Source organism: Hemitrygon akajei, chromosome 11, assembly GCF_048418815.1.
Source record: "Hemitrygon akajei chromosome 11, sHemAka1.3, whole genome shotgun sequence".
Classification (NCBI taxonomy): Eukaryota; Metazoa; Chordata; class Chondrichthyes; order Myliobatiformes; family Dasyatidae; genus Hemitrygon; species Hemitrygon akajei.
In genome coordinates this window covers 7,381,564-7,394,185 of record NC_133134.1, presented here as the reverse complement: position 1 = coordinate 7,394,185, position 12,622 = coordinate 7,381,564, and the positions used below count along the sequence as shown (strand labels likewise).

The 12,622-nt window shown below is 40.9% G+C and overlaps 1 protein-coding gene across 1 annotated transcript in view; it reads left to right on the top strand.

Annotated features, from left to right (window-relative positions):
- Window positions 1–9,361, top strand: part of tecpr1a (tectonin beta-propeller repeat containing 1a) — a 101,766-nt gene extending 92,405 nt beyond the window's left edge. Inside the window, exon 25 of the mRNA XM_073060178.1 lies at window positions 5,229–9,361. Coding sequence (XP_072916279.1) covers window positions 5,229–5,411 — 183 coding nt within the window. The 3' untranslated portion in view covers window positions 5,412–9,361. The remainder of the gene's footprint in view (window positions 1–5,228) is intronic.
- Window positions 9,362–12,622: the final 3,261 nt, after the last annotated feature.

Genomic DNA, 12,622 nt, shown 5'->3' with positions numbered 1-12,622 from the left:
ATGGCCAAATCCTGCTTCTGATTCCTGTTCTTCTGGGGTCACACATTGTGCTTTTACCCTGGATATTTCCTTTTAACTGTGGAGATTAAATACAAAATTTTCTGCTGACCAGTACTGAATAATATTGGAAATGACAATTTTGGCATGAATGGCCCAACTCTGCTCCTATGTTTTATGGCCTTGTGTTTTAATTTTTTTCAATGACTTAATCATTTTTCATTGATCTAAGGAAGTGGCCCATTAAAATGTTACACACCTAAATGTGAGAATCAATAAAGTTATTTCTTTACCTTTCATGCCTGTTCTTCATTAAATGGCAGATTGGTTAAATCGGGGGGCGGGGGGGGAGGAGAGAGAGAGGTAGGTGTGTGTGTGTGTGTGTGTGTGTGTGTGTGTGTGTGTGTGTGTGTGTGTGTGTGTGTGTGTGTGTGTGTGTGTGTGTGTGTGTGTGTGTGTGTGTGTGTGTGTGTGTGTGTGCGCGCGCACTTTCACCTCATTGTTTCTGAGATTTTAATTATTAAGGACCCCCAGCACCCAGGGCATGCCCTTTTCTCACTGTTACCATCAGGTAGGAAGTATAGAAGCCTGAAGGCACACACTCTACGATTCAGGAACAGCTTCTTCCCCTTTGCCATCCGATTCCTAAATGGACAAGAATCTTTGGACACTACCTCACTTTTTTTTTAATATACAGTATTTCTGTTTTTGCACAATTTAAAAAAATCTATTCAGTATACATAATTGATTTACTTGTTTATTTATTTATTTTTTCTCTGCTAGATTATGTATTGTGTTGAACTGTTGCTGCTAAGTTAATAAATTTCACGTCACATGCTGGTGATAGTAAACCTGATTCTGATCTTGGCAGAACCTCCAGCACCTCAATTAAGCCTCATAAAAATTGAGGCCATTCTTTATTGCTTTGTAAAAATTTGGCATTGTTCCCAGCAAACAGCAGTTTAAATCTAAACTTATTCCCCACCAATTTTTTTCTTTCATTAGTATTTTTATCCTGAGTTCACCAACACCTGACTTCCAGAGATAGATCATCAGAAATTTTTCCAAAATAAGATTTTAAAAGCAAGGAGTTTCAGTGGTAAATTGGAGAAATGGGGAATGAGAGAGAATGTAGACGAATGTAACCAGATGTATGTATGAATGTAGATGACACAAAGTGAATTGTGAGGAGGCCAGTAAATTGGTGCATTATGACTGTCACACATGTTTTGTATACCATCCATACAGATCATTTCATTACAATAGTGCATTGAGGAAGTACAAGGGAAAACAATAGCAAAAATCAGAATGTTACAGAGAAAGTCCAGTGCAGACAGGTGTAAGCCGATTACAAGATAGATTGTGAGGTCAAGAATCTGTCTAATGATTGTAGGAGCATTTTCATTAGTCTTGTAACAGTGGGATAGAAGCCGTCCTTGAACCTGGTAGTACATGCTGTTAGACTTTTGTATCTTCTGCCCATTGGAAGCAGGGAGAAGAGAGAATGTCAGGGGTGGGTGGGAGCCTTGATTCTGCTGGCTGCTTTACCGAGGTAGCAAGAAGTGTAGGCAGAGTCTATGGAGAGGAGGCTGGTTTCTGTGATGTACTCAGCTGTGTACACAACTCTCTGCAGTTTCAGAACAGTTGTCGTACAAAATAGTGGTGCATCTGGTTAGGATGCTTTCCATGGTGCATCAGTTAAAATGTAGTGAGGGTCAAAGTGAACATGCCAAATTCCTGAGCAACACGCACACAAAATGCTGGAGAAACTCAGCAGATCAGGGTGTATCTTGGTAGAGAAATAAACAGTCAACATCTCAGGGCATGATGAATTCTTTAACCTTCTGTGGAAATAGGGGCACTGGTGAGCTTTCTCGTTCCTGGTGTCTACAGGGTTTGACCAGAATTGGCCATTGGCAATGTACACTCCTTAGGAACTTGAAGCTTTCAAAGATGGGCAGATGGGTAGCAAATGCAATTTAATACTGAGAATTGTAAAATATATTTAGATACAGTACTGTGCAGGGTCACCCTTGGGCAGAGTGTGGCACCTGTTTAGCTCCCTGGTCAGAGTCATGAGAAGCCATGGGAGCTGGTGGTGGATGGTTGTATGAGCAGCTGGTGCATATCACCAGTCTTTATGTGACCACTGACGTCAGATAGGCAATCTCTGAAGAGTATTGATCATGGCTGGAATCACCCATCTCGTAAGGACACTGGCCAGAAGAAGGCAATAGCAAACCACTTCTGTAGAAAAAATTGCCAATCATTACAGGATGTCTCTGGTGCTTGCTGCTCCTTCCCCTCTCCCTTCCCCTTTTCCCAACCATGATTCCCCTCTCCCTGTCCCCTTCCTACTCTCAGTCCACAACAGTGACCCCTATCAGAATCAGGTTTATCATCACTCACATATGTCACGACATTTTTGTGTCAACAGTACAGTGCAATACATAAAATTATTACAGTACTGTGCAAAAGTCTTGGGCATCCTAGCCATATACCATATGTGTACCTAAGACTTGCACGGTACTATAGTAAAATGAAAAAAGGCAATAGAGATCTGATATTTACAAGATTATGGGAGGCATAGATAGAGTTCAGGAGAATGAATGGAGAATGAATGTTAGAAGGCCTGAAAAGATCCAATATGGCAAAATTATTTCCCATGGTAGGGGAGTCTAGGACAAGAGGGCACGACTTCAGGATTGAAGGATGTCCTTTTAGAACTGAGATGCGGAGGGTGGTAAATCTGTGGAATTTGTTTCCACGAGTGGCTGTGGAGGCCAAGTCATTGAGTGCATTTAAGGCAGAGATAGATAAGTTTTTGAATAGCCAGGGCATCAAAGGGTATGGGGAGAAGGCATGGGAGTGGGGATGACTGGGGACTGGGCATGCATTTGAGGTGAAAGGGGGTAATTTCACTAAGCAATATATAAGGCACCGTTCTGTATTGTATAAAGGATATAAGAACTAGGAGATACATGAGTATAGTGCATTCTTCAATGAAATCAGGCTGAGAAATTGAATAAAACAACATTCAGGATTCAATGAAGAACATAGACATTGTAGATGAAGAAAACCAGGGGGCATGGGATTGAGATAGTCAGCTAAAGAAGCAAAATGACATGATGAGAAGTTTCTTTACATAGCAAATGATTAGGATTTGGAATGTTTTGCTAGGCATTGTCTGCTCTGTCATTCAAGGAAGTGCTGTTAAAGAACTAGCAGGATTGTGGGAAGAGGCTGGAGTAGTAAATGCAGCTAGATTGCTTTTACATAAACTCGTTGGGCCCTGATACTTTTATAATCCAAAGGTTCTTCAGAAATAAGAATGAGGGATAAACCATATTATTTGTGATAATTTTACACTGAACAAGAAAGATAAATAAGCCAAAAAAAAACAAAGAGAAGACACAGGAGAAAGCATGTGTGGTCATTTCATTCTCAGACTAGAGATACAAAAATTCCAGAGGTAACAACTAACCTATAAAATAACCAGATTCAATTGGTGTGACACCCTGCTAAAGAAAACTAAAAAGGTTCTAGATTACCATGATTACTGGAAAATTCACTGAACGCATGTATGCCGTTGGTGGTCACTTTATTAGGTACATCCTGTAGGTACTTTATTAGGTACATTCAGAGATGCTCTTCTGCACATCACTATTGTAACGTGTGGTTATTTGAGTTACTGTCACTTTCCTGTCAGCTTGAACCAGTCTAGCCATTCTCCTCTGATCTCTCTCACTATGAAGACGTTTTTGCCCAAAGAACTGCCACTCACTGGATTTTTTTTGGTTTTTTACACCATTCTTTGTAAACTCTAGAGACTGTTCTGTGTAAAAATCCCAGGTGATCAGCTGTTTCTGAGATACTCAAACCACCCTGTCTGGCACCAACAATCATTCCACATTCAAAGTCACTTAGATCACGTTTCTTCCCCATTTTGATGTTTGGTCTGAATAACAATTGAACCACTTGACCATGTCTGCATGCTTTTATGCATTGAGTTGCTGCCACATGATTGACTGATTAGATATTTGCATTAAAGAACAGTTTTACAGGTGTGCCTAATGAAGTGGTCATTGAATGTATAGGTGATTATATAAAAATGCAAGCAAGCATAGAAAAGTTAAACTACAAGAAAAATAATGATGCTACATCCCAATCCAACAAGGGGCTGATCAGACTCCTATGGTTCTGTAACTGAATAACACAATACAGGCCATTCAGCCCATGATGTTGTGCTGTCCTATATAAACCTACTCCACAATCAAACTAACCCTTCCCCCTTACATAGCCCATAACCCTCCATTTTTCTTACTGTATATCAAAACCAGGTTTATTGTCATTGATACAAGTCGTGAAGTTTGTGACAGCAGTATACTGCAGGCAAAGCAAATTATGTAAGTTACAATAAAAAGATAAGTACTGCAGAAGAGGAATAGTGAGGTAGTGTACATCAGTTCCTGGACCATTCAGAAACCTGATCTTGGAGCAGGGGGTGTTCCTAAAACTTTTGAGTGTAGGTCTCCACTTTGAGTCTCCCACCACCTCCTCCGTGATAGTAGTAATGAGAAGAAGGCATGTCCTGGACGGTGAGGGTCCTTTGTGACGCATGCTGCCTTCTTGAGGCATCGCCTTTTGAGGTTGTGCTCAATGGTGGGGAAGCTAGTTCCCATGATAGGACTGGCCAAGTCTGCAACCCACTGAACGAACCCCTCTCAATAGGCAAAATATTCTGATCACACACCTCCAATGCTGTGCACAAAACCTTAGAACACCAAGTTTTTAATTTCCTTAATGATCCTTGATCCTTTATTTATTTATTTATTTGGCAATACAGTGTGGAGTAGGTCCTTCCAGCCCTTCAAATCAAGCTGCCCCAGCAACCCCGAATAACCCCAACTTAATCACGGGACTATCTACAATGACCAATTAACCTACCCTGTATGTCTTTGGACTGTGGGAGGAAACCTGAGCCTCAGGGGAAAACCCATGCATTCCCATGGGGATGATGTACAGAGACTCCTTACATATAGCGCCAGAATTGAACTCCAAACTCTGATGTCCTGAGCTGTAATGGTGTTGCACTAACCACTACGCTACTGCGAAGAATTAATAATGAATTTTTTAATGATCTTTAACTGTTGTAATTCTAATTGACGAGGATTCTATGCAGTCTCTTCTTTCAAGGTAACTTCTACTGTGGAATTGTTTTCTCATTCTAGGGTGGCTGGGATCACATCACCGTCAGAGGCAACTCAATGGACCCTTCACACAGTCGTCTTCCCAAAACCCCTGACAATGAGCCTGTGAAGCTGACAACCCAGAATGGAACTGCAGGCACCAAATCTAAAAACAGTTTAATAGTCGAGCAGCAGGAACTTGATCAAAGTGCTGTCAGATGCTGACAGCTTGTATCACAATGTTGCATGTTCTGCTTTGGTCTTGTTATTGGTCCAGGCAATGACTGAGCTTTCCCAGAACTGACCTGAGACCACTTACTGCATTAAGTAAGTAGAATGGTGCTGTGAGTTTGTGTGTTAGCTATGTTTGGTGTTTTTCTGCACTGTGGGCATAAAAATGCCTGTCACTCTGACTGAACTCCAATAACAAATATGTAGTATGTTTGGTTTAGAATGCAAGGCACTGAAACACCTAAGCCAACATGGTGTTGGTTTCCATTCCAATGTAGCATTGACCAGACACCAAAACATTCATCATTCTGTCTGTGTGCAGCAGTGGAGGCCCAGTAATATATCAATCCCAGCAACTTCTCCAACAGAGAGAAAAAAAACATATTTTTGCAGTGGCACCCATTCACGTGCCTGAGTAAGGACGGGACAACTCACAAGAAGGTACTAATTTTTGAAAGCCTCCTCACAGATGAGCACAGGAGAACCAGTGGTACATGCTAGTTAGCACTGCTAACTTTCTCAAACAGGCAAGCCTGCTTTGGGTCAGGAAAGTATTCACTCTAAATGCATGTGCAAAGTATTCAGTGGAACATCAATAGTTTTGGTTGTAGAACTGCATGGACAGCTTGGGTCCCTGAGATGGTTCTCAATGCAGAGAATTGCCATCTTTAACATTGCTATGTGTTTGATCTGGCGGAATTTAACTACAGTTGACCATAATGGCCAAATGGCTTGTTTCTGTGATAACTAACTGATGGAGCACTAAGAATCTGCCAGGTTCTGTGATTTGTTGTTCTCTGGAAAGTGAACGCTGGACAAAGTTAAGCTAAGTACAAACTCTGCATGTCCATGTAGATCAAATGCTCCTATATAACCCCAGTGCCAATTTCAGTGGGAACCTATTGGGGCAGTATGGAGTCTGTAATAGCAAAAGATGCTGGAAATCTGAAGACCAAGCAAGTCAGACAGTATTACTAGAGAGAGAGAATCATTGAGTGTTTCAGGTCCACAAAGCGATGGAGATTTTGAAACGGAAACACTGTCTCTTTCAATATGCAGACTATCCTGTAAATAGAGGATAACTAATTAGTAAGGATGGGTTAGAGAAACTTGCATCCTTCTCACCACTGCCGTTCTTTTATCCCATGGAGTGGGCATTTCCTGGGGATTCTGACAGACTAGTTTAAGACCAGGATTTGCAGTGTTGTGGATGGTTATAACACAAAATCCTACTATGCTTCCAGTGAGGATACTTAACAAGTGCATTAACTACTGACAGTTGCATTGTGAGATTACAGTGATATCTATACTGGTGTTATCTAAATGTTTATGTGCAGTGTGTGGCATAAAAATACTTGGTCCAACTGGCCTATCCAATGTTTATGCTCCAGAGAAACTTCAGTCCAACTCTGTCACTATATCTGCCTGTTATTCCAATTTTCCCCTTCTCCCACTCCCCCCCACATCGTTAATCTCTGTAATTCTCACAAGAACTACTTAACTGTACTCACTGTTATCCGATGTGAAAGCTTCCATCTAGATTATAGATGACTGTTTTTTATTGATACCCCACCTTTGGCCTCCCCACCATGTAACTAGTTGCTAATTACTAGGAAATTCAATTCCTGGTGGTGAGAAAAATCTTCAGCTTGTCACTTATGGCTAAAGGATGAAGTTTAACTACAATGCAGCTGCATTTAAACACCTCCAACCTTCTCCCTCTCCCTCTTTTCAAAGTTTCAGAATAAATGTATTATCTGTGTGTGTGACCATATACAACCCTGAGATTCTTTTTCTTGCGGGCATACACAATAAATTCACAATAGAGTAATAACCATAATACAATCAATGAAAGACCATGCCAACTTGGGCATTTAATCAATATGCAGAAGACAACAAACATCAAATAACCAAAGAAAGTAAGAATAATAATAAATAAATAGACAATAAATATTAAGAACATGAGATGAGTCCCTGAAACTGAGTCCATAGGTTGTGGGAATATTCCAGTGATGGGGTGAGTGAAGTTGTCTCCTTTGATTCAAGAGCATGTGGCTGAGGGGTAATAATTGTTCCTGAACCTGGTGGTGTGACTCGTGAGGCTCCTGTACCTTCTTCCTGATGGCAGCAGTAAGAGGAGAGAATGTGTTAGGTGGTGGGGTGATGATTGAGAACTTTCCAATGAGAATGCTTCGTGTAGATGTGTTCAATGATGGGGAAGGCTTTACCCATAATGGAATGGACTGTATCCACTACCCTGTGTAGGATTTTTCATTCAAGGGCATTGGCTGTGATGCTTTGTACTTTACGCCTAGACTTGCACAGGTTCCTTTTCCTGATACTTTGTGCTCAAATGACCCTATGCTTTACAGAATGGTGTAGGAATCTTGCCCATGAGTTGAGAATTGGAGAATTCCTGCCTCAGGAGGTATCAAGCATGACTCAGGATATTATACAACAGCTAGAGAAGTGAAATACCCATTAACAAGGCTGGCGGAAGTTAGATTCAATTCTAGTCTGCTTGAACTGTTTTATTAATGGTTGTGTCTCTTTTTAAAAGTGTATTGCCTCGTGATATTGTGATCCTAAAGCACATCAAGTTACAGGGGATAAGAGCAGTGTGGTAGAAAGAAACTGTTCTCTTGAACCACTGACCCATAAGCTGCATATAAATGTAGTTGGGAAGCTTTGAAGATCATTTGCAGCTCATAGAAGATATGAATCCTCTTCACTGTTGCAGTACATTTGCAGTTTCAGCAGTCAGTGGCCACACCTGTTGTGTGGCCCCCTATTAGACTCTGAGATTGTCCCTGTGTTGAACATTTCATTCTACAACACATTTGAACCTTTTATGCCTCATCTGAATAAATTCCAGTCAGGTTTGAGTTTTACCAGCCAGGTCCATGGCCTGATGAAAAGCCTTTTGCATTGCAATTCCCTAACCCAAATGATATGCTGTCGTTCTTCACCCATGGGCTGTGCCGTGACACAAGACAAACTATGATTCTTAATCTGCATCTAGTCCACACCACTGTCAAAGTTCAGGATAACAATGGGATATAAGTGATTCCAATGATCAAGCTGACACCTCCTTTGCTTTCTTGTGTGGCCACCAGTGACCCATTCACAAGACAGAGAGTTGTAGAATTCTACTGGGGCCGATATTTATCATTCAACCAACAGAACTCTAAACCTTGTCGTAACCACATTGCTGTTTGTGGGAGTTTGCATACAAATTGGCTGTCATACTCCCTGTATTATAACAGTGATGCTTTTACATTGTGAAGGTGTCCCAAGGTCATGAAAAATGGTTCTATTTTCATGTTGGGACTTCTGAAAATCTGAATTACTTAATGGGGGGGAGGGGGAATTAAGCATATTCCTGTTTTAGTTTTAATGACAGCATCCACCAAAATAAATGACTACTGAGGGAATTGCAGTCAAAGCCATAGCTTGGAGAAAGCTGGAAACCAAATAATTGTCAGACCTGGTTTTGCCACATGTGCTTCTCCTCAGCCCTACCCTCACTGGCTGGAAGCCACACTGGGAGCTGTCTAGTGTCTAGTTATCACAGATGCTGTGTTTGATGGCAGGTGCTTCTAAATAGATGACATGCTCCAACCACCATATAGGCTCTGGATCTAAACAAGCTACTCTTTCTATCACATGCTTAATCACTTGTCCGTGGCTCCATTTTCAAGAGGCAATACTAACTGTCTTCTCTTGAACCACTTGGTTGCAGAAATTTTACCACACCTTTCTGAGGGGTTTCTAAAGACTTTGAAATCTCTGTACCTGTTCTTTCTTACATGACTGATTGGACCTTCTCTCAGCCCCTGGTTTCAACAGTATTCCAAAGAATAGTTTTTTTTAGAGATGGTCTTGTAAATATGATGAAGTCTGCTGTTTGTCTAAGTAACACACACAAAATGCTGGTGGAATGCAGCAGGACAGGCAGCATCCTTAGGGAGAAGCGCTGTTGATGTTTCGGGCCGAGACCCTTCGTCAGGACTAACTGAAAGGAAAGATAGTAAGAGATTTGAAAGTAGGAGGGGGAGGGGAAAATGCAAAATGATAGGAGAAGACCGGAGGGGGTGGGGTGAAAGGTGATTGGCAAAAGGGATACAGAGCTGGAGAAGAGAAAGGATCATGGGACGGGAGGCCTAGGGAGAAAGAAAGGGGAAGGGGAGCAGCAGAGGGAGATGGAGAACAGGCAGAGTGATGGGCAGACCCCACCCCCTCCGGTCTTCTCCTATCATTTCACATTTCCCCCTCCCCCCACTACTTTCAAATCTCTTACTATCTTTCCTTTCAGTTAGCTCTGATTAAGGGTCTCGGCCCGAAACGTCAACAGTGCTTCTCCCTAAGGATGCTGCCTGGCCTGCTGTGTTCCACCAGCATTTTGTGTGTGTTACTTGAATTTCCAGCATCTGCAGATTTCCTCATGTTTGTCTAAGTGATAGCTTTGTATCAAAGTCCCTAAAAATGTTTGTACCTGAAGTACTCATTTGGCAAATGTGATTGTCCTGTTCACGAACAGAATCATTGTGTGACAGGGTTCGTCAGGAATAACTTTTTAAATCTTGTCATTATCCTCCGGTCCTGTGGATGTTGTTTGTTGCTCTCTTCTGCTAGTTACTTCACACTCCTCTTACCAGAGAGTTACACTGGAACAAGCATACAATATACCCAACATCTGACATTCAACCATTTAGCTTGGTTGTGAAGCCAGTGGAGGCAAACAGCAAGACCTAATGTTCTGCTTTAATGCCGGAACAAGTAGGAATTAAATCATCTGTTCTCTGATGCCATTGCATAGGACCAGCCTGAGGACCTCACTACACACTCAGTTTGGAGTGCACTCCTAAAGGGATTGAAACACTATCCTTAGTACAATCTTGACTAATCATTGAACCTTCTCTGGGGAGTTTGCTCTTTGATTTCAACGGATTAGAGCAGGAGACCCCAACCTGGGGTCCATGGAAACCTTAGTTGATGGTAGGGGTCCATGGCATAAAAAAGGTTGGGAACCCCTGGTGTAGGTAGTATTTGAGGGAAGAACTCATTGCAGCAATTAAGTTAGCTTCTACTTGTAGGTATTCTCCATATCTGTGCTTTGAACCTAAATGTACAGTATATGTTTATATTTTGATCATTGTTCAGGAGGTTTCTATGCAATAATGATTCCTGTGCTGATTTTTTTGTGTGTGTGGGGCAGGTGGGGGGGGGGGGGGGAGGTTTAGGGAAAATACTTACCGGCACCCACATGGAAATTCTCTTGCATTGCATCACTACTGGGCCTTGAAGGCTAGCAAGAATCACTGGAAACTGTTTAAGCAATGTGATCTCTGTAATTCTCCCTATTGGCATGTCAATAAATGCTAATTCAGAACAGACATTTTATTTACAGAGCAGTATATTCAAAAAGAAGCTGGAGGAGTCTGCAGAGAATAGGCATTGTTCATAGAATTAGCTATAGGACGGCAGAGAGCTGATGTGGAGCTTCCGCATTGCAATAGATCTTATGGACCAAATGGTATGTTTCTGTGCCGTGACTGCTGTGTGAGGCATAATTTAGGGAACTTAAAGACTGGATGACTAAATTATTGGGACCAGGTGTGTGAAAATCATGTTAGGAAGTTTATTTTTGATGTTTATTTTATTTATTTAGTTTAGAGACCCTTCCAGCCCTTCGAGCCACTCCACCCAGCAACCCCCAACAACTCTGATTTAACCCTAATCCAATCACAGGACAATTTAGAATGACCAATTAACCTACAGATACATTTTTTGACTGTGGGAGGAAACTGGAGCACTCAGGGAAAACCCACACATTCCATGGAGGGAACATACAAACTGCTTACAGAGGACGCCAGGATTGACCTCTGATCTCCAAAGCCCCGAAGCTGTAATAGTGTCACGCTACTGTGGCACTGTCTGTGGTGTTTGATTGAAAAGCCCTTTATTTAACATCTATTATACATGCATTCTCTGAAAATAACCTCATTTAGACAATTTATTTTATTTGTGACGTACAGGTATTTTACCTTAAACACATTTTGGAAAAGATGGGTAGTCTTCTTAAAAATAATGTGAATCAGAAGGGCCAGTATTGCTGACTACTGCTGCTACTTTCAGTGTGCGAGTATGTTCTTTTTGTAGAACCTCAATCATATCATTTGTTGTTTTTGTCTGTGTGTTAAGAAGCCATGTTACTGTATTGAATATTTACACAAAACTGGAAATTGGAGCCACATGAACCATTTAACCATGAAATACAAAGAATATTTAAAGTTCTGAACAGAAATGATGCTCTGACTATTGAATCCTTTCACCCATACGATTGATTTCATTGGAGATAAATCAGTTAGTGCACTACTCAAATTGTAATTTTGTCAAAATTGTGAATCTTACAAAGTTGTGCCTCGACTGTCGTGAACCTAATTGTCCCACTATCAACCCCACCTTTCCAGAAGGTCACCATCACTCCTACATGATGGGGGCTCCCATCCTGATTGCCTATGGGATCTCTATTTATTGGTTTGCTAATTGTCATTAATAATAAGTACTAACTTACCTCACATTTTTGTCCGCTTTCAGCTGCAGGTTTTGAAAATCAGCCAGCAACTAAGTAGGACTTTAGCTATAAACACACACATTATTGACTTTGATTTGCAATACTAAATTCCTTTTCTGAAAAGGTAAGAATGCTAAGACATCAGGTTTCAGAAATCCAGAGCTGTCTAGAGTTTACATGATGGCATTAACAACCTATTTGTATTAAATGTTGTGTTTAGCAGATGTAGATTGAAACATTGAAAGGTTCTGTGGGTTTTTATGTGGAATTTATATTTGTCATCTTTTTAAAAATGGTTTTATTCAATTTGATTTAAGTGTCTCTTTTTTTTCTGGAGAAGCCTTTGTGCGAAAGTGCTATTCACCAAACTGGAATTAATAGAGTATTATATTGTTTTGCTTCTCTTTGGTATGGTATATGTAATTAATAGTGGATTATAGTTTAAACCTTGCTCACGACAAAAGCTGGCCAATCACATATATTGCAAAGAAATATTGGATTTCACTAATAAATGTATAATGCATTTCTATCAATTCTGCAGTGCCTCTGTGATGGCACAATGTACTTTTGTGTTTGTGTACTACAAACAACAACAACCCAGCACTTTATAACCAAGCCTACACATCAT